Source organism: Henckelia pumila, chromosome 1 (genome assembly GCF_033568475.1).
Source record: "Henckelia pumila isolate YLH828 chromosome 1, ASM3356847v2, whole genome shotgun sequence".
NCBI lineage: Eukaryota > Viridiplantae > Streptophyta > Magnoliopsida > Lamiales > Gesneriaceae > Henckelia > Henckelia pumila.
In genome coordinates, this window is record NC_133120.1 from 44,741,951 (window position 1) to 44,763,507 (window position 21,557).

The 21,557-nt window shown below is 35.8% G+C and overlaps 1 protein-coding gene across 2 annotated transcripts; it reads right to left on the reverse strand.

Moving 5' to 3' along the window:
- Positions 1-930: 930 nt before the first annotated feature.
- Positions 931-12,121, reverse strand: LOC140864219 (uncharacterized). Of its 2 annotated transcripts, none has more exons than XM_073268344.1 (24): positions 11,831-12,121; positions 10,344-10,424; positions 10,149-10,245; positions 9,974-10,058; positions 9,817-9,866; positions 9,202-9,281; positions 8,990-9,049; positions 8,219-8,318; positions 8,055-8,132; positions 7,259-7,323; positions 7,029-7,097; positions 6,870-6,947; positions 6,688-6,783; positions 4,516-4,586; positions 4,283-4,360; positions 4,093-4,183; positions 3,682-3,777; positions 3,332-3,549; positions 3,133-3,247; positions 2,456-2,587; positions 2,254-2,361; positions 2,069-2,178; positions 1,851-1,958; positions 931-1,779 (listed from the first exon to the last, which is right to left on the reverse strand). In XM_073268344.1, exons 1-24 carry the CDS (start codon positions 11,873-11,875, stop codon positions 1,272-1,274), a joined length of 2,619 nt encoding a protein of 872 aa, XP_073124445.1. In that variant the 5' UTR covers positions 11,876-12,121; the 3' UTR covers positions 931-1,271. The 2 variants fall into 2 exon arrangements, with proteins under 2 accessions (XP_073124445.1, XP_073124368.1); XM_073268267.1 differs by having other exon boundaries at positions 10,149-10,248.
- Positions 12,122-21,557: the final 9,436 nt, after the last annotated feature.

Below are 21,557 nucleotides of genomic sequence, written 5' to 3' on the forward strand. Positions count from 1 at the left end.
CACATTCTCATTTCCACCATTATTCACATCAAATCATTATGGATTGTTGGTGGGGGAAGCACCTACGTCAAAGACGTTTTTACATTTCTCTCTCTCAAAACACAAGTGAGACTTTGATAACAGGGCATTACATTTTTGAGTCAAAGGGCACAAAACCAGTTGTTTCCAATTTAATCTCTATTCATCCATCCCTCAAATTATCACAACTATAAACCCCACATAACCGTCTCGTATCAATCAACAATAGCAACAGATAGAAACTTCGTCCAAATACAATATTAGACCCTTACCCAAAATTCACAAAATAAGAAATCTCGTCATGTTTCTAATATCTGTTGAAATTTGTGTCCGACTATTGAATCATTGAGGGGATATAAGGACGTAATAAAACCCTAAGCTTTCAAGGATATCAATAGTATTTTGTTTTTTCTGTTTCTATTTCCCCCCGACCCACGAAATTTTCAGTGCCACGCTTAGATCAAAACTAGAACCAACCTTGAGAAAAAAAAAAATGAAGCTCACATCAGGGCAGTTATCGATGCCAGCCCTTTAATTTCACCCATCAGGTTTCCCACGTTACAATTCAGTTAGCCAAGTGTAAATATTCCACTGAGAAAAACGAAAGATTACAAACGAGGTTAGGATAATGAGAGAATAATAGAGAAACGAAACATTAGTTATTTCTTTCATACATCCAATTTTCTTCTTGCCTAAAGCATCTCAGTCGTACTCACATATAAATAGCTACAGGGCTTCAGCCAAACTATATCAACATAATCTTCCTCGACAACTATCATAATCTACATTTCCTCGAAGAAATACACATGGAAAACAAAACTGGCCTCCATCAGGGTCCCTACCATTTCCCAGTTTAACCAAATCCAAATCTTACATAAGCAGAATAAGATTACTGGCCTACCTTATATCAAATGTATATATAATTCATATAAAACTAAGACGTAACATCAACTTAAGCAGAAGGGACAGTTAGAGAAGCAAAAACTATAGCTAATGAAATTCTTACATCTTGACAATTACTGAACCGAAACCAATGAAACCTAAACAAGAACAGCCTACTCAACGCACATCCTTCGGCACCCTTGCATGGTACTGTACAGTATCCTCTCCCAGAATCGAGGGGTTTGTTTGTTTGTACCCCTCACTGTTTATATGGTCGAATTCCCTTGAAAATTTGACGCATTCAGACCCCAACAGCATTGAGTAAAAGTAAAGTATCATGGATAGCAAAAAAATAGTTCATTCATTGCAGCTCAAGATCCATTCACAGCCATTTCTGGTGAGGACTTTGATTTTAGCAAAGACAAGTCATCCCCATGTTGCCTATTGTCAGACGAATCATGCAAACTATCAGAGAAGCTTCTAGAAGAAGCTTCTTCCGTGTCAGTGTGGTTTTCCACTTCAACATTTTGACAATTTCCAGAAGACTTGATATATCCTCTCTCTTCATGATTTGGTTCGGTAGAGTTGTTCGCATCCAACCGGGAAATGTTGAACGCAATAGTTGCTGTTTTCTTACTGGGTAGTACTGCCTGACTAAGGGTTGAGCACAAGGCAGCGAAAACACCTTCCCTTGGTTTTAAGCTTTTTGGAGAACGTTGTAACCTTTTGGCCTCAGGCTCCTCCTTTGAAACCGATTTACGTTTCAAGGGGAATTCTCTCACTCCCTCATCGTCATTAGATTCATCTGTCATTTTTCGCGATGGTGGCCTATATTCCTCTTCATCTTCATCATCATCGTAGTCAACAAGTCCACCAGACCTTCATGCACAGGTGTATTTAGCAAAACATTGCGAAGTTAACTTTACAATTCTAGTGAAGCCATAAAGTACCTCCTGGGTGATGGGTGGCCAAGTGCAGACCCATTAGCTGCAACTGAAAATTGAACTTGGGATCTTTCTGCAATTGTCATTTGCGCGGATGCTGAATCTTCTTCATCACTGATTTGAAACCACATTGTCACTCAGAAATATCAGCATTCCGAGTTCCAACATATACAGTATGCATTCTACAAAAAAGAATGTCATTCAGTGGTAAATGCAACACAAACCTGCCCTCGTTAAAATAATCCTCCTCTTCTTTCTCCAAAGCACGCTCATCAGTTCGCTTTCTTTGGTCTAGTAGATTGCCAGTACTTGATGTACCCACACTTTCTAGAGACTGTAAATGCATGATGTATCATAATCACATATGACTTTAGAGTAGGTGAATCCTCAGACAAGGTAAAAACTATACCTGCTCATATTTAACTTTCAGAGCTTGAATTGAAGATAAACCCTCAAATTTGGCTAACTCGTCCCAAAATGTATCAACTAAATACCTGAGTAATATCTTCAAGTTCTCCTGCAGAAGATATGCTTCAGAAATATAATTGCTAAAAGATGGATGCATCAGTCACGTGTGCAAATGAAATGACTTACGGGAATATAACCCCCACCTTTCTAATATATTCAAATAGTTCGAGAACAGAAGAATTCAGAAGATTGTAACGATCCCCATTAGCAACAAATGCATCCACTATTGGTTTGAAAAGGTTATTCTTCACAAAGTGATTCATCAAATGCTCATCCTGCAACAACTCGTAAACAATCACTGGTGAACTGATAGCCGAACGAAATGCAGAAAAACTCCAGTCTACATAATAAGCAAGGGGGAGCAACAGAACATAACAAGTTCAAATTCTTTTAATAAAGTATTCCATTTGCCCATTGCACAGGATTCTTTATCAAGCCATATTAGAATGTCAAGTTTGCAGAAGGAAGAAATGGAAGTAAATTATAGCCATTTATGCAATCTTTTTTCTTTTTTTGATAAGAAACAAGATCATATTATGCAATCTGTGTGAGTAAACTTTGCATGAATGAAAGCAGTAAACTAATCAATCACATATTTTGAAGGTTTGTTCTCTACATAATCAGGAGACGTTGCAAGTCAACTAGAAATAATAAACACTGAAAACAAATTTAAAATAAAAATGATAACATAAATGTATGCCCATAAGCCAGTAAAACTTCTCCAATTTGGCTCACCAAGGTAATAAAAAGTTTCAAGACAAGGGAATCTCTCTGGAAAACATCACTCATGAGAGTTAGAGAGGAAGAACTGTTAACTTACATTCCGTGAAATAAGCGTCCTCACAAATCTAACTGCAGCAATAATAAGATACTTTTCTCTTCTTCTTGTCAGATACAAAATCTTATCAATCACATTATTCAGAAGAAAACTGCATCTGGAAACAGCGGCGCACAAGTTCAAAAAGAAATCGAATGTCAAATATACAGTTAATAACTAGAACAAGGAAAAGAGAAATTACTTTATTCTATATGGATGGTGCAAAACACAGAAGCATAAAAGGTCACATATACTCAATAGTATTTCAGGCTTCACATGACTCTGATTCCTGGGTCCTCCATCTGAGCCCGTGTGCTTACTGCTAATTTCCCCAGAACTATTTGGAGGGCATGAAGATGTTATAGCATCAATTATTTGTGCCAAGTGTTTCTCGTAGAAAATTTCCACAATAGTATCTCGCTGCAACAAAATTAAATCATGTAAAAGACAAGCACCACCTATATTTTAGATAAACAGATAGGGTCACAAGGGAATTGAGGAGAGAGTGAGAGGTAGGGGGACACTGTATTCAATGAGAATCAAGCAGTGCACCTGCGATCCAGATGTATAAGAGTCCAAAAGACTGCGAAGAATCTCAACAAATTGGCAATGCATATCATCTCCAAAATCTGTTAACATATTTTTCACCTACAAATCGAGAAGACACTGCAATTATTAAAGTTTAACACAACTTATTAAAAAAAAATACAACTTCAAACCTTTTCCTTCCTATAATTTTTTAAAATTTTCCATACAACTTCTAGTCCTTATTAAAAACACAAAAGATATATATAGAACACTTGTGATGTACTCCTAATTAAGAGAACCGATGATGCAATAATTAACATAAAAACACTAATAATATTTTCCCACAAAAACATGATATCCACCACCTTAAAAAGTACCAAAAATTTGCATAGATTATGAAAATCTCGAGACTAAATATTCGGTCTTATAACTTACAAGAAGTCCAAAGAGAACCCCTTCCTGCTGACTCACGTAACCACGCAGAATATTTGGATCCTGATTTAGGAAAAGAATGAGGATATCTGTTCTGCATGTTCCCAACAACTTACCATGAGATATTATCAAAAATGGAGACTCAAATGAGATTAAAAAAAAGGGTTTCTAAACTAATGATTTAATTCATCACCCAGTCAATACAAGCTTCTTGTCTTCACTTTGCAGGACATCAGCCACGACATCAAATATGCCTTCACTGACAAGATCCCTAGAAGCATAAAGAAGCACAAACAACATGTTGAAGAAAGGTGTTTGCAGAGTACAATGAGATTTTGGAAGTGTCCTAAGTCAGAACATATTTAATATGTTTAATAAATTCCAAAAGAACAGCAAGTAATATAATAATATTCATATTCAACTTACCTAAATAGACGAAGCTGATGGACCATTTGTAAGCTCTTACTTAAGGTACAAAACTCATGTAAGAAGTGTACCTACGCCAACATAAAGTGCTCAAACAAAGTTAGTTTCTCAAAGGTTCGAGTTGAGACAGGAAGATTCATGTACCTATGCCTCCAGGTTCTATCTTGACCACTTAAAATATAAACAGTGTTCTAAATGCGGTCAAGGCGGCAGCCTAGGTGGTAGACGGCCCTCGACCGTCCACCCTTTGTCTAAGGCGGTCTTCATAGGCGATCTGAGCCTATCCGGCTGGTGAGGCGAGCAAGCAGGAGACTGAGGCGGTCAATGATTTTAAAATTCCAGTCTAATGTCAGTCAAATAATTTTTAGAACTAGTCAAAGTCAATCAATTTAAAAAACCCTAGACATAATAAAAACACCTTTCACTCTCTTTTGTATTTACTTTTGGTTCAAGAGTCTTCCACCATCAGCCAACTGCCTCAAACCGCCTCCAGCCGCCGCCGCCGCCGCCATCATCATCCACCACCTTAATTATCTGGTTAGTTTGGATTTATATATTTATTTGCACTTGTCTAGATTGTACTATAGTGTATGAAGCTTCTTTATACATAAACATTATTTAATCACATATATTACATAAAAAAATGATGATTATTTGTAATTATATTGCATAATTAAATGTAGGTAACTACAAAAAATTACTAAAAAAATTCGACCGCCTAGGCGGTCGAGTCGGTAGGCAGTCAACGCCCCCGCCACCGCCATTTACAACATTGAATATAAATATAAAACATAAAATGCAGGGAAAATTAAAATGATTCAGACATTCATCTCATCAAGAACAAAAATCATATTGGATATCAATTTCCCATGATATCATGGGTTCAGTTTCATATAGAAAATATTATCAAAAAAAAAAAAAGTTTCATATAGAAAATTAGAAATATACAAAAGACCGCGATTTTCCTTAAATGGCTTGCTTAGTTCTGAAGGCACTAGTCCGATAATTACATTGGGGAGTTGAAGAACAATACCAGGACAAAAGAAGAAATCACCAAATGGTGTGCGTTCAGTGAAGGTAGAACTTCTATGACACCAATTAACATTTGTAAGTGAAATCACCCGATATGCCTGTAAAATATTTTAATCCACATGGCACATTGAAACCATTTCCGCATGATAAAGACTCAATCAACTGCTTTTGCAATTATAACTTTCACTATTTGTCCAATTGAGACGCAAGCTCCATTGCAAAATAGTTCATCATTTACAAGCCCATAAAGATTTGAACTAACCAAAGTTTGTCCTCTGGTAATCTGAAGTGGAAATTCATGCCCACCAAGGATCCAGAGATGGCAAAAATTGATTTTACACATCACAAAAATATAGAAACTTGGGATTTTGAGAATCCAGAAGCTTGATAATGGTTGTGAAGTCATAGTTTATTCGATGTATGTAGAGTGTAGACACAGCAATTACAAAGTTATTTAGAATCATACGTTCCAACTGTTAAACTTCTCTGCCATTTAAATAGCACTTGACTCTGTCACTGAATCAGTTCATTATATTTCTGGTACAGCTAATCCATGGAACAATCTATAATCTTTTGGGCTTCTATTTTTGAACAACCAACCGCATTAGGCCCACCGTGAAATTTTTTTTAAAGTTAAAAATTAAAATGCTAAAATTTGAAGCAACCTGCACAATTTGAACCAATATATTTTGGTAACTAAATAGAAAATATACTTTTATATGCAGCTATTTATTTGGACACGCAACCATGCTAGTGCTATTCCAACACAAACCCATAAAGGACACAAACTTGCATCATATTATAGTAATATTCTGCATGGGAGGGTCTAAAAGTTGCAAATGAGAAGCAAAAGCACTAATCAAGATCAAGAGCATGACCTAGACCAAAATACAAATGGCTAATTGATATGTAAAACTAATAAACCAGTATTAAGCAGGCTGGATATCAAAGAGAATTTTAAAAGGTAAAGTGGTAAACTTTTGAAGGTGGAGCAAACTGGCCAGTTACAAGTCAAAACATCATGGTTCCCATGGTGAATGTGTGATGTCACCATTCCATGTCGTCAACTTGGCATAATTAACGTGCTAAATCTTTAAACATGTGCTAAAACTAAAAGATTAAATGGGGATCAATGTCTACCAAAGTTTTTTTAGTTTCCATTTCAGTAGCAGGAGACTTCAGCTTTGAAAACAATTCTTTAATGAAAGTGTTATCATCTTTCAACAGAGAAACAACCTACAACCAAAAAATCAAACAAAATAAAATTGGTTTACAAAAGAAGAAAGATATGAAGTGCCAAAGAAATTTGAAAATAGTCTTACAATTGCATTATTTGAATGAATAATAGAATTAAAATTAGCAATAATGGCTTCATCCAGAGCTCTAGGCCAAATCACATCCTGGAAGAAGCAATTCAAGGTGTAAATAAATTTCATTAAAGCAACTAAATGGAAAATAGGATCTGTATTTGACAGGGATACCTTCAGATAACTAACTCTGTAAGTTTGATGAATCTTTGAACGAACTACAGGATCTTTAATAGGTATGGCCTGAAACAAGCTCATGTGAGTAGAATTGGAGATATTAAGGAACCAATTCAACTCCCAACACTAATTAGCAACATCCTTGTCAGCAGAACTTGCATGATCACTTCAATGTGGTATGATGGTAGGGTAGGGAAGGCAGATTGAAGAAGAAAGTGAAATCGTACCTCTTTAAATACCACATGCTCTTCTAGAAACTTGCGATGTTGAACACGAGGTACCTCCGGATCATCTGTGCAGACAATTTGAAGCAATTCAATTACACCCAGACAAAGTGCAAGGATAACACTCAAAACATCCAGGATGCACAACACAAGATCGTAATGCCTAATGCATTCCTAGTATGGGGGAGTAGGCATGCACTTATGATTCATCAGGTTCCAGTTCCTTAGAGACAACTTTCAGTTCATATTAAAGCTGTAACCAATGGGCAATGAAACTATAATTCATGGAGATAAAGCTGAATTGAGGGAAAAGGTTCAAAGCCTATCAACGAGAGTAATTAATGAGAACAAGATGTTAGTAAAAGAATCTTAAAGAATCAATTTAAAATAATCCATGGAGTTTCAACAGGTGAAAAATAATATATTACGGTATCAGCGCCCCATAATCTACAGCCTTCAATGTTAAAAATAAAACATCACATGATGCCACAAACGTAATTGTTAACACAAGTATGTGTGGTCATTTACAATGGGAAGAGCGATGCAAGTCATATGATGGGGATGGTATCTACATAACATTCCAATCAACTTGCACTAAAACAGGGCTTAAAACATAGGAAACAACGTATCAAGAAAAAATGTGATGAACAATAATAGGAATTAACCACCTATCTCGTCAAATGTAGCCACGGGACAAGATCAATAAAACCTTGGGAACACTCACATATCTACTTGGGGGAAAAAACAAGTAAAAAGTCTGGAGGGAAGGAGGGGATTTGGGATTAGAGAAAGGAGATACATTCGAAGCAGCCGATTATATCCATGATCAACTCATCACCAAATATTCTCTCAAAGATCTGAGGACTGTTCAATAAAACTGCAAGGTCCATAAAGCATTATTAGATAAACACTTTTCCACAAACAAGAAATAACATGCCAAAGTACGGTAGCAATGAGATTTACTGATTCCTCTGATAATTTTGAAAATCAAGCGGAGGCCATCTATGTTTTCCACATCTTCACACATCCTAAACAAGTCCATCAGCTTCCGAAAAAAATCTTGCTGCATCACGGATGAGTTTCAGTTCCATTAATACCAACTAATAACTTGAGCCAAGCAAAGAAGAAAAATAAAATTAATATTGCCAGCAAATAACATGACACAAAAAACAATTAAGAAATTGACGTCCAACTATTAATCCTCGGAAAATGAACATTAATATATATATATATATAGAGAGAGAGAGAGAGTTTTGTTATGCTGCCCAACAACCATGCCCAACTCCGTGTCCATCATGTACAATAAGTGAGTTGACCAGTACAATAGGTGAGTTGACTTGTACATGGTGGGCACGGAGTTGGGCACGGTTGGCGGGCAGCATAACCAAACTCATATATATATATATGGATAAAAGAGTGAAAGAAGATAATCAATCATTAATCCAATATTTTATTTCATTGGCTCGTTCTAGGAAACTATCCACAAATTCCTACAAAGGGTGAAGTGAACTATATTTAAAACAAACTCCAGGTCATTCACTGAGGATTGCTTTGGTAAAGAGCAAAAGCCAAACAGACCAAATATAAGAAATTAACCAAATAACAATTGAAGCATGCCTTTGTTCAACAAAACAATCACGCATATGCGCTAGGCTAGAAAACTCACTACACCCAAAAACCCTCTCAAGTCTCAATACAAACATAATGTCCAAGTCGTTTACTCAGAGTGCTTACATCATGCAATATAAGCTCGGTCACGTGAATCTGATCTGCAATGCCACTCTCAACCACTGTCTGCAAAGAGAAAAGAAACCTAGCAGTAACTTCGAGTACATTCACATATGTAAATGTCATGCGTCACATGAGCCACAAAGAAAACTAAACAACCACACAATCATGATTATGCATGTTTTTGGGGGAAGGAGATGCCGGAGAACAGAAGGTACCTTAAGTATCAAAGGAAGAGAGGACAGCTCAACTGAAGGCATCTCCCTCAACTTGCGGTCGACGTTGTGGTATGTTTCATCTGAAAAATGGCTCAGCGTAAATGGAGCATCACAACTTATATTTATGCCAGGGTATGCTATAAACTGAACTTTTCCACAAAGAAAAAGCTGAATCCATTCCAACAAATCCAGATGGTAAAAAACAGAGGTACTTATAACTTATAAGTGATGATATAATAGCTAACTAACTATCTAGTTAGAAGTAAATTGAGTCTCAAAGCCTACATGTAAGCTTCAAGAGTGTAGTAAGATCAAAATCTGATAAGACTGCCTTTGTTAGCAATCCACTAATTGAAAAAAGGAACTGTAATTCGGAGCACAACGTATAGGGGTTCATCTCACTTGAAATCATTCACAAGGAAAATTAAAATGGCTTTAATATTCTTCCCTGCCCTCTCAAACACATAAGGTTTTCATTATACCACACTGTTTCTTAGTCCTTATATTAGTACAAAGGCAAAAAGTTTGGGAAGAAGATGATAAAGAGAAGGCATAAAATAAATTAACAGAAAAACAAAAAAATAACAAGAAAACAAAGAAATCAACATCACATACCAGTAAGTGAGCTAAAGTGCATATTCCTTTGTGCACTACATATATGGTCCCTAAACGAGCAAACATGTGAACCAAAATGTGATAAACTAAACATTAAAATAAATAGCAAGAGAAAGGAAGAACAAGATGATAGGCATTAGATATATCTGATACTAGCCATATATACGAGCAACCAGTAGTCTCTTGGAAGCTTAGAGCCAATTCAGTTGAAAACTCAGGATCCCTCCACGAAATGATTGTATCTGAAGGTATATGATCAAATATAATCAATACAAACTGGAAGATGCATAAGATTTTCGCATGTAAAGGGAATTAATCATGACAAAAGAAACCTTCTTGCTTATGATAAATATCATCAGAGCTGATTCGATGTAAAAGTAATGTTTCACTGTCCTCCTCATCAATAACAAACAGTCCCAGATCTTCTGACTTCTGGAACACAAGTGACAACGTTTCTATCTCATACTGAAATGTTATCATGTTAAGAAGAGACTTTTGACAAAAGGAAGTCCACAAAGATGTCAAACCTCCAGATAATCAACAGTGACGTGGCCAGTTCCTTGATCATCCCATTTCCCATCCTCATTCAGGCGATATACTTTAACACGCTGAGAGAAAGACATTAACAGGTAAAGTATGAGAGAACAAATCTCAGTGCATACAAATATTAATTGGGTAACACCTGAATGTATTAAGCAATTTTTAAGCTTATATTACGAATCAATGAATGCAGGATAGAAAAAATGGTAGAACACGCCACATCTTCCATGGATGCAGAGGAAGGATGCAAAGTTGTTAAGGGAACAAAGAACACTAAGGCACATGCTGAGCCATGTCTTATAGAGGCACAGAACGCACAGCACACTGAGGAATAATTTTTTAGAATCTAAACATGTGAATAAAATTTTGTAATGACATTTAATATAGTATAGGAAACAAATATAGAGTAGGAAATCATTAATCCACAAGTGAATCATGGATATATATCACATTTTTCAGTACACGATACTTTACACTGAGGCTAACCTTGGCATATCTTTAGACGCAAAGGTTAGCCTCAATGCCTTTGTGGTGTATCAGTAACCACATGAGAATGTAGAAAACAAGACAGCCAGCATGCGTCCACAGCTGTTAGAATAGAATATTTTCCTTAGCCGACCTCGCAATTATGATACCAATAAATCCTAGATATGGCTATTTGATCGTCAAGTATGACTATATTAAAAGGTGCATGCTGCATCTTTCTCCGGCTTACCAATGAACAACAACTCGTTCCTAGTATGTAAATATGTGCAGGGGTGGTAGTTAATCAATGATAGAAAATCTCAATACAACATACTATGTTCCAGACAATAGTATAACACGAGGATGCTATAAAAGAGGAAGCATCTAGCCAGTAACAGAAGGACAAGAACTTTTACACTTCCTGGGGATATCTCGCATAATTCACAATGCCATATCATCTATAGACATGAATCACGATCACCAATATTCTCAGTCAAACTACAGAATGCTGATGCAAGACCATGTTATCATACAAATGCCTTTTCTTAGGATGAATCCCATAAAACATACAGTTGTCCGCAACCATTCAATTCTCAATACCTGAACAAATTGTTTCATCATAATAATTGCATTATACAGCTATTTAGATTAAATAAAAAGCCACAGCATGCTAGTATATAAACTAGTTCTTGGTGATTAAGTACTAACTACTGTAGCTCAAAATTGTCAATTAGGTCCACATTGTGAAAGTTCAATAGGTGAGTAGCGTTGAGATTTGAGACCAAGTCGATCTCAAATAATATGTTCATAGTAGCATTTATAGACACAGATTAGCGTGTAAACAATAAAATATTTGGCATAAGCAAACAAGATGTTTATCCATTTAAACAAAAAAAAAAAAAAAAACTAGCTTAAAACGCACATGGAAGTTGGAAATTAAAATTAAAATCCTTGTCAAATAAAATCCACGTGGTGGAATTTTGGCATAAACTGGAATCAGTATCCTGACCTGCATGGAACTGCTGGAGTTTGGCGATTTCTCTTGTGCGCCCATGGAAATCACAAAGATGGATTGAATTGGGTGAAGTAGATTTGGATTAGGGTTTATGGAGAGAAAAGGGGAGAGGAGAGAAAGCTAAGGCTGTGTGATGGGATCAATTGAAAAACCCTAACAGCTAAAGCAAAAGCAAAAGCTCCCCCGCTCTCTCTTTCTTCTATCTGCGCTCATTCCTTTCTTTTTTTATGCGATTTCTCTCCGCCCAGCCTTGCCTTTTCCCCCCATACACCGCCACAACACAGGACTCTTTGTTTCACTTACATTTCTTTCTACCCCTAATTATAATTATTTATATTTATTATTTTATTTTTATTCCATTCTTAATCTGAATTTACTCTTTTTCATAATTATATTATATATATAATTAATATGTTTTTCTTTTAATTCTTCATTTAATTTATTTATTTAAAAATTATATTCTCAAATAAAAAAAATGAAATAATATTTATATTTTTAAATTCTTTTTTTATGATGCTTTCTAATTTATTTTATTCGTATATATAATTCGTACATTAACAAGTACGTGGAATAATAATTTATACTATTTTATAATAGTTGAGACATCTATAGCAACTGTCCATTTGAGGATACCATCTTTTTTTTCAGTTTTACCCTTCCTTCATTTACCTTTAAATTAGGCTTTTTTTCCCCTAATAAATACAATTTGTATTTAATGTTCATATTTGGCTTGCATAGAATAATCCGGCTTGCATTCTATTTTATTCACTTGCTATATAATATAAACTGCATTATCGAAAAAGATCGGAACAATTATATTCCGATTATTTCGCAACCAATTGAATTTTAAATTTCTTTTTTTAAAAAAAATATCATTCATTATTTTTTTTATTGTTGAATAGATATCACACGTAATATTTTTATAATAAAAACTTCATCGTATCATATTAAAATGTATATTAAAGTTTAATCATTTCACACACGCAATGCGTGTGCCACAATCGCTAGTAATAATAATCTTCCTTATCTTACAAGATAATATTCGGATATTCAAAATAAAAATTTCATGCAACACCCCAAAAATTATTTTGAGGTGTTTAATTGAATTTTAAGTAATTGAATTAGTAATAATAATAATAAAATAAAAATACTATTAATATTTTTAAAATATTTTTTACCATTCTTTATAATTTATTTTATTCGATTATATAATTCACACATGAACAAGTACGTATAAGACTAATAATAATTATTATTTTTCTTATCTTACAAGATAGTATATTAATACTTAAAATGCAAAATTTCATGTAACACCCCAAAAATTATTTTGCTTATTTTTTTTATTAAAAGAAAAGAGGGTACACTTGTTGTTTCTTGATAAGAACAAGTGTCTAGATACTTGTCTTTGCAAGAGTTAACCAAATGCCAAAACCTTATGGCTCGCCCCCTTCATCCTCCATCTATTAGGTCTCATTCCAAGTCATTTCATCATATCTTTGTGTTTTGATTCGTGAGATGGGCTGTGATCGAAGATTTCGGTTGGAAAATTCTAACAAGTGCACTAGGTCAAGTTATAATATAATTGGATTGAGTCCAAGTCGATCCCACAAAGACTATTGTTTAATTACCAAGATATGACTTATTTAATTTAATCTAGGCAAATAAAAATGATAGATTTTTATGAATTATTTAACTAATTAAAATAAAGTAAATTATTCTAAGGTAAACACTTTAATTAAATTTAAAAGAAGAATAATTATTGCCACGTGTTGGATTTAATCAAGCAAAAATTACCTACGTTCACGATGAAATTCCCTATCATAATTATTAATCTATTTTTAGAATTAACAATCTTATTTTTATTTAACAATCCAATTATTTCTAATTAAATTTAATTAAACAAAAACACATTCGCAACTATGAAATTTCAGCTTTTGCCTAAAATCGCACACTGAAATCGAATACTATTTCTAGTCGATTTAACCATGTGTTGATTAATATTTTTAAGCTAATTTTAATCTCTTATTTTTCAGTCAAGATCGAACAACAAACATGCGATTAATTGACCAGATTAAAAACAAGACATCTGTGTAAATATTAATCAATAAACATAAAATATATCAAAACATCAATCAATCCAAAACATGAACAAAAATCAATAGTCTGACCCTATCGTGGTCCTGGTCAAAAGACGACTACTCCATAATATCAAAAATAGACAAAAATCTTATGTTTGAATTCATCACAAATAAAATAGAAGAAGAATTAGAAATTTCTCAGCGATGGTGTGCGGGTCTTGCTTGTGTTCTTTGCTTCTTATCCTCCAAACTCTTTAGCCGTCGTTCCGAAATTTGGCAAAATTCCTTTCAAAGTTGGGCCCTAGTTTTCTTTTATATTCTTCCCCTCAAAAAGCCCTATTTTCGCCCAAAATAAGTGTCCAATATTGCCCAAAATAATAGAGTTTCGAAATTTCCAAATTCTGCATGACATATTTTTTTCCAAATCTGCGACATGCACGAAACCCCGGTCCGTGCATTAAACTCAGGGCCAACTTCTTTACAAAGCGGCACAGACCATTATCAAGACCAGGGCACCGGATCCGTTTATTAAACTGCTCTCAAAAATTGTTTCTTCGAAGGTGCACGGACCCCTCTTCCAAATACTGCACAAGGTCCGTGCATTAAACTGCTTCGGAACAATTCTTTATTCGACGGTGCACGAACCCTCTTCCAGAAATAGCACAGGGTCCGTGCATAAGTCTTCTTCAATTTTCTTGACTTCTCATGATTTTTCTTGTCTTTCGGGCCAAATTCCAACGTGACATCGCAATATTTTACTTCTTCTTTAATATTCAAGTCTTCTCCAATTTTAGTCAAACCTACAAATAAAGAAAATGTGACGATTTATTCACAAAACCGGGAATAAAAACTCCAGATAAGCACGAATACGACAAAATAGAGTGCCGAATAGAATATAGGATTTGTGCTTATCAGGATGCTAGAAATATTAGTGTGGAGTTGAAGTGCAAAAATAAGAGGAAGGTAGAAAAAAAATCAAGAAAAAATATCAAACCTTGTCCAAAAATTACCAAATTTCTACCCAACACTCCTCTTCCAACCAGAAATCAATTAGTATTGGAGGTGTATCACGATGATCAACCAAAATTTCAAAAATCGATCAAAGAAAGGAAGATCACTACTGGAAATTTCCAAAAAATCAGATTGGAGGTAGCTAGTTTTTGCTTGTTTTTCTCTTTAATTTTTTCTTGAGCGAATTTCACATTGGTTTCAACACAAAAGTTGTTCAAAATATTTTGGAGCTCATGTATATTCCGACCGATCACCCAAAAATTCGTCGGAAGTACTGTTTTTATACGGCTGAAACAAACTTGATCACCATCTTTGTTTTTCAAAATTTAGGCAAAATCGGTCAAGAATTCAAAAATTATTCAACATAAAAGTTGTAGATAATCCAAAAATACAACTATCTACTGAATTTCAGCCGTGTGTGGCCACAGGAGCGGTCACACGCATCGCCACATCGGTGCGTGAGTTTCACGCGCTGTCCCGATTTGGTTGATTTCAAGTTCCGATCATTTTTGCATATTTTTAAGCATATCTGGAAAGTTTGGTTATCTATGAACTTATATTTTAATTGTTATGAATTTTTAAAATTTTAATCATGACTTTTCGGTACAAGTTTTGTCCAAAAATGAGTTTTATATGGTTTCGACACCACCGCCCTTCCCAACCAGTGTAAAATCACTCAAATTATGTTTAGAGGAATTTACATTAGCTTGGGTTCATCGACTGGTCTAGAATAGTAAGTATTTTTCCATAGCATTTAGTGTAGAAATCGGACCAAATCAGAGCAATTTCTTCTTGCCGGAATCGGTCTGAAATTTGCAGATCTCGGCCGCCTCGGTGGTCCGTTCTGGTCGTGGCCTAGTGTGTTTGAATCATCTCGTCGAGCTCTACAACCCTGCCAAATTTCATGAATTTTGAAGCATTTTTGGACATCGCCGCCGGATGCCGCCGTCTTCTTCGGCGAGTCACCAGTCATCGTCGTGTCAACCATTTTTGACCGGTTCGACGTGATAGATCCAAACATCCAAGTTTCGGATCTAGATTCGAAATCGTGAAGCGGTGAGAACGCAATAAAGTTCGGAAATTTTTGGTCAAAGTTTGACCAGAGTTGACTAGGGTTGACTTTTGTCCATTATGTGATTTTTCGCAGATCGGAAGCTAGTTGAGGATATTTAGAGACAGAAATCAGCAGTTTAGGTATTTGAGGTTTCCAGAATTGGAAAGTTATGAGATTCCCGAGTCCCGATCTGTGCAATCGTATAAGTTTTTCGTGCGTTTTAAACGCAAAGACATGTTATACTCTTCCTTGCACACCCATTTAGATTATTATATTCACTGTTTTGATGATTAAAATCGTGTTATTGCACTTGTATGTGGATATGGTAGCTCAAGTCTTAATTCATGAATCATTCACGTTTTTATGCATTGTGGCTTGGTTTTGGATGATTTTTCTACCATGGCTTGGTCTTAGCTGCTGTTCACTGGTTTGGTGGCTGGGATAGGTCCCTTTGAGTCTTGGTTTAAGATGGCTTGAGCTAGTGTTGGCTAGGTGAAGAGCGGGATGGTTGTAAGTGTGGTCTACCTAGCGGGCAACTCGGGCAGGGCTCAGACAAGTGGGTTGTCCGGGTCGGGTCAAGTTTATTAGGGTCATGTGTTATGGGTTTGGGTCCAGGTTATTTTATTTCGGGCCGGGTTGAAACGTCCTAAAACTTCTACTGGATTTTTTTTTAACTCTCTAACTATAACATAATGAATATAAATATATATATGCCCATACATATATATATATCGTACTTAAAAATAACTTTACTTAATTTAAAATACAAATACACAATAGATACAATAAAAGTACACACATGCAATTAAAATACTCAAAATTAATTACTAGATAATAATTTATAAAAATTCCATAATAAAATTCCTAAATAATAATTATACACAAAGTCCATGCAAACTTAGAAAATAATTAATTAAATCTAAAATCCAAGCATACTCTCAAAAATCTAAAAATAATGAAACATGTGCGGAAATACGTATTTTAAATCTCAACATAATTATCATAATTGAGTGATGGTCACGGGTTCTAGCCGCCTGAAAACTCATACGCCCTCGCCGCCAGTTGGAAACACATTATCTTCATTAACCTTCTGCTCACATGCACCATTTAAATCTAGTGAGCCTAGAGGCTCAGCACGTTCTATCCTTACATAAAAAAATAAAACCACACACAAGCACACATCATATAAAATACGTGAATATAAATATACGTACATGATCTTAAAATTATATGCATATAAACATGAAATAAAATAATTATACTGATTTATCATCATGCTAAACATATATCATTATACTTAATAAATCTCATAAAATAACTTATCATGATTTCTTAGTTTTCAACAGGCCGTATCCATGTCGGTGGCCTCATACTAAGCGATTGATCAATCTAAAAACCAACGTACGCGGCGGTGGGGTTTCCACCTCTGTGCTGCCACTTCACCAGCACCGGGAATCTAGAGGTGGCTCCTACGGGTTCAAGAGGTGGCTCCCGTCATGTAGCACTTTGCCCTGTAGGTTCAAGAGGTGGCTCCCACGCACATAGCACTTTGTCCCGCATAGCACTTATTTCCTGGGGCGTGACAGAATGGTATCAGAGGCAGTCACCAGCTGGCAGACCCCGGAAAATAAGTGCTATACGGGACAAAATGCTACGTGCGTGGGAGCCACCTTTTGAACCTGCGGGGCAAAGTGCTACATGACGGGAGCCACCTCTTGAACCTGTAGGAGCCACCTTTAGATTCCCGGTGTTGGTGGATCGAGAGGTCAGGTCGCGATGAGGACGTCGCGTTCTGAAGGAGGGGTGATTGTGAGACCCCTGTCCCACATGGGAAAAATGAAAGCTTTAAAATGAGTTTAAAATGGGCTACAATAGACTTCTATAGCAACTTGGGTTAATCATTTTCGTAAAGAGAGGACGAATACGAAGTAGTTACTATAGGGAACCATTGTGCAGTTGCGCTTGCGCGGGCCTGGGCCCGGGGCATGACACGGGTAATTTATTTAGGAGTCCAAGTGTTTGGTTAATTTTATTGGGCCAAGATTGTTTATTGGGCCAAGTTTATTTTATTGGGCCAAGTTTGTTTATTGGGCCAAGCTCATTTTTGGGCCAAATTTATTTTATTGGGCCAAGTTTGTTAGTTGGGATAAATTTGCTTATTGGGACAATTTTGCTAGTTGGGGCAATCTTATTGGGCCAAGCTTATTGGGCTTAAGATATTTATTGTGCTTAATTTATTTATTAGGCTATATTTTTTAATGGGCCTAAGTTGTTTAATTTATTTGGTTGAACTAAGTTCTAAGTTGGGCTAAGTACGTACTATTGGACCAATCTAAGTCTAATTGAGTCAATTTAAGTGTGATTAAGCTAGTCTAAGTATTTTTGGGCCAGGATAAGTGTTAATGAGCCAGTTTAAGTTTAAGGGTTTCAGTTAAGGAGGCAGCAACTCGAACTAGCCAGTGAAAAATAAAATAGTCCGTAAATATATATTTAATGGATGTACATGTATATTTTGATGTAAGTATGATTTTATGAAAAATAGATTAAATATATAATTATGGGTAGAATTTTAAGGAAAATGATATTTTTAAGTTCATGATTCATGCATGTATTTTACGATGAGATAACGGGCATGTAAAAAAAAAATATTTGTGAAGTTGATGTAATTTGTGGCATTTATGTTTAAGAGTCTATGGATCCCCAAAGGTAGGGTGAAGTGGTATAAGAGGCATAGGGAAGTCACAAAGGTTGGGTGGATCTCGCCGCCACGTACGATGGTTTTTAGATTGATCAATCGCTTATGATTATGGTCACACTTCACTGATATGACCCACATGAAAATGATTTTATGATTATGACATGCCATGATTATGTTATGAATTTATGTTATGTATTATGATTAAGATTATGATGATGTTTATGTTTATGACCCAGTATTATACAAACTTTTTTTATGATCATGCATGCACAAGACACTTCATGATATTTTTATACGATATGTGCTTGTATGTGACCTTATTATGTAGTATTTGCTATTAAAGGGTAGAGCATGCTGAGCCTCTAGGCTCATTAGATCTAAATGATGTGCAGGTGAGTTTGATGTTAGTCAGGAGGTTGTGGTCCCGACTGGCGGCGAGGACTTCTGAGCATCCGTGGCGAGCTAGCACACCCGTGACCTTCGTGCTTTTATGTTTCAGTGATTATGAGATTATATTAAGCTATTTTCCGCATTTTACGTTATTGAACATTCATGCATGGATTTTTAATTTGTTCGAGTATTTTAAATTATTAGCATACAATTGATTTTAATTATAAATTATACTTTATAGAAGATCTATTTTAAATATAGTTGCATATATGTATGGGCATATATGTAGCATTTATATGTAAATAAAAAAAATCCCTCGAGTATCGGTCGTTTTATAAAAAATGACATATAATTTTAAAAGTGTCAAAACATATTTAAGGAATTATTATTTTGTGAAAATAAATGAAAAATTAGATCCAGAAAATCCAAAAATGGTAGGAAAGGTCCCGGGGGTCTCAAACAGTCCAAAAGCATCCAAACGTGTTCGGAAGGACCGAAGCAGTTTGGAGCATCCGGACCAGTTCGGACCGTCCGAACTCAACAGGGCCCAGGTGTCAACGTGGCTCGGACAAGTGAAAGTTCGGACCATCCGATTCCAGTTCAAACCGTCCAAAATTTCCTTCAGATTGAGGTGTCAAAATGTTCTCTACACGTGGGATTCATGTGCAGATCGGACCGTCCGATCCCTGGCCTATAAATATGCATCCAAACTTCATTTTTTTATGCCAAAGTGAAGGATTTTCGAACCCTTAGTCTATATTTGAGTGTTTTGGGTTATATTCTTGAGGGTCGGGCACTAGCGAGGTGCTACGGGGCTTGTAGCGGAGCTGTGCTTGGGTCAGGGCCTTCGACATCAGGTATAAGTCTAGACTCTGATTAGCATTTGGGAGTAGCTATTAGCTTAGTTAAGACTTTTAGAGAATTATTAATGATGCATGAGAATATTGACTTGTAGGCTTGGAACCTAGAGAGGTGCTTCTAGGACTACCTTTATAGAGGTACGTAAGTACATACTGAGATAGTCAGCTGAATATACATTATTATGTGTTGCATTATTATTTGTCATGAGATGCATGGTATATTGTTCATGATTTGTATGCGGCATTTTCATACCATGTTGAGTCTGTTATCCTTTTGAGATAGCCAGTTGTTCTAGGGTCGCTCAGACCTAGGTTGTTGTTATTGTACGATCGGGTACCGCATGGCACCCACTGAACCGACGGGGCAGCGTGTGCGGTTTACCCAGAACGATGATACTCCAAGATCGGGTTCAGTATGTGTGGCACCCACTGAATCTTCGAAGCAGCGTGCGCATGCTGGAGGCGCCTATGTAATGAGCATGAATTTCCAGATATGATCTCAGTTTACCCAAAAAATTAATATTTCATGCTGCATGCATCATATAGACTTGTATATTCGATATTGATATTTACTTACTGGGCGTTAGCGCTCACATCCTTGCTTTTATCTCGGACATCCCATTCGACGGGGCAGGTTTGCAGGTGGACCAAGAGCGAGATCAGTAGTTGGTCGGTGACCAGGGCTTGGTAGCAGGGGTCACCAGAGATTTCTAGATTAAGATTTTATTTGATATTTATTTGATTTGGTTCTATTTAAGATTTAATTGTCTTGGAATTGTTTATCTTTATAGCTTCCGCTGAGATTTATCTGATTGTGTTTGATTAAGTTTAAATGCATGTTTAAGCTCTTGATTAGTAAATGATCACGACGTGGATCACAACAGAAAGAATCGTTAAGGATTTGATATTCCTTTCAGAATAATTGTCACTCTCTGTCCACTTTGCTTTGTTGTCCTCAACTACAAGGGCTTAATGTTTCTTCCTATGGGATCTCCTATCATCTTTGGATCTTCTTCTCCTCTCAACTGGTCTCTTGCCATTCTCAACTTCTCTTTTATCATCTTTCTTTGGTTTTCTGCAGTCGGCAATGAAATGACCAGTCTTACCACAATTGTAGAAAGATCTTGTATCCTCAACTATTTCTTTATTTTGGTAAAACTTCTTGGAGTAGTTGTTTTTGTGGATAATCTTCCTTGATTCTTTCTTAAGAATTTGCCAAATTTCTTCACAAACAATGAATAACAACATTGTTTAGCTTCTCTGCTGTCTTCTCGACTGAAATTGATGGTTCCAGTCGTACTGCTGCAAGTTCTTTTGTAAATGAGGTTGTTGGTTGATCAACCTCCCTACTCTGAAGCTCAAACTCATTAGCCTTCAAGTCAACAAAAACATCATGTAACGCCAGTTTATTCAGATTTTTTTATTCTCTCATGGCCATAGTTTTGACATCACATTCTTTGGGAAGTTCACACATGACTTTCAGAATTACTTCTCTATTTGGATAGATTTTTCCAAATGCATCCAACTCAGTGATGATGCTTCTTACTCTTTCATAAAATTCAGACATGGATTCTCTAGTTTTCATCGTAATATTGTCGAACTTCTACGTGGCAATTGATAGCTTGTTCTC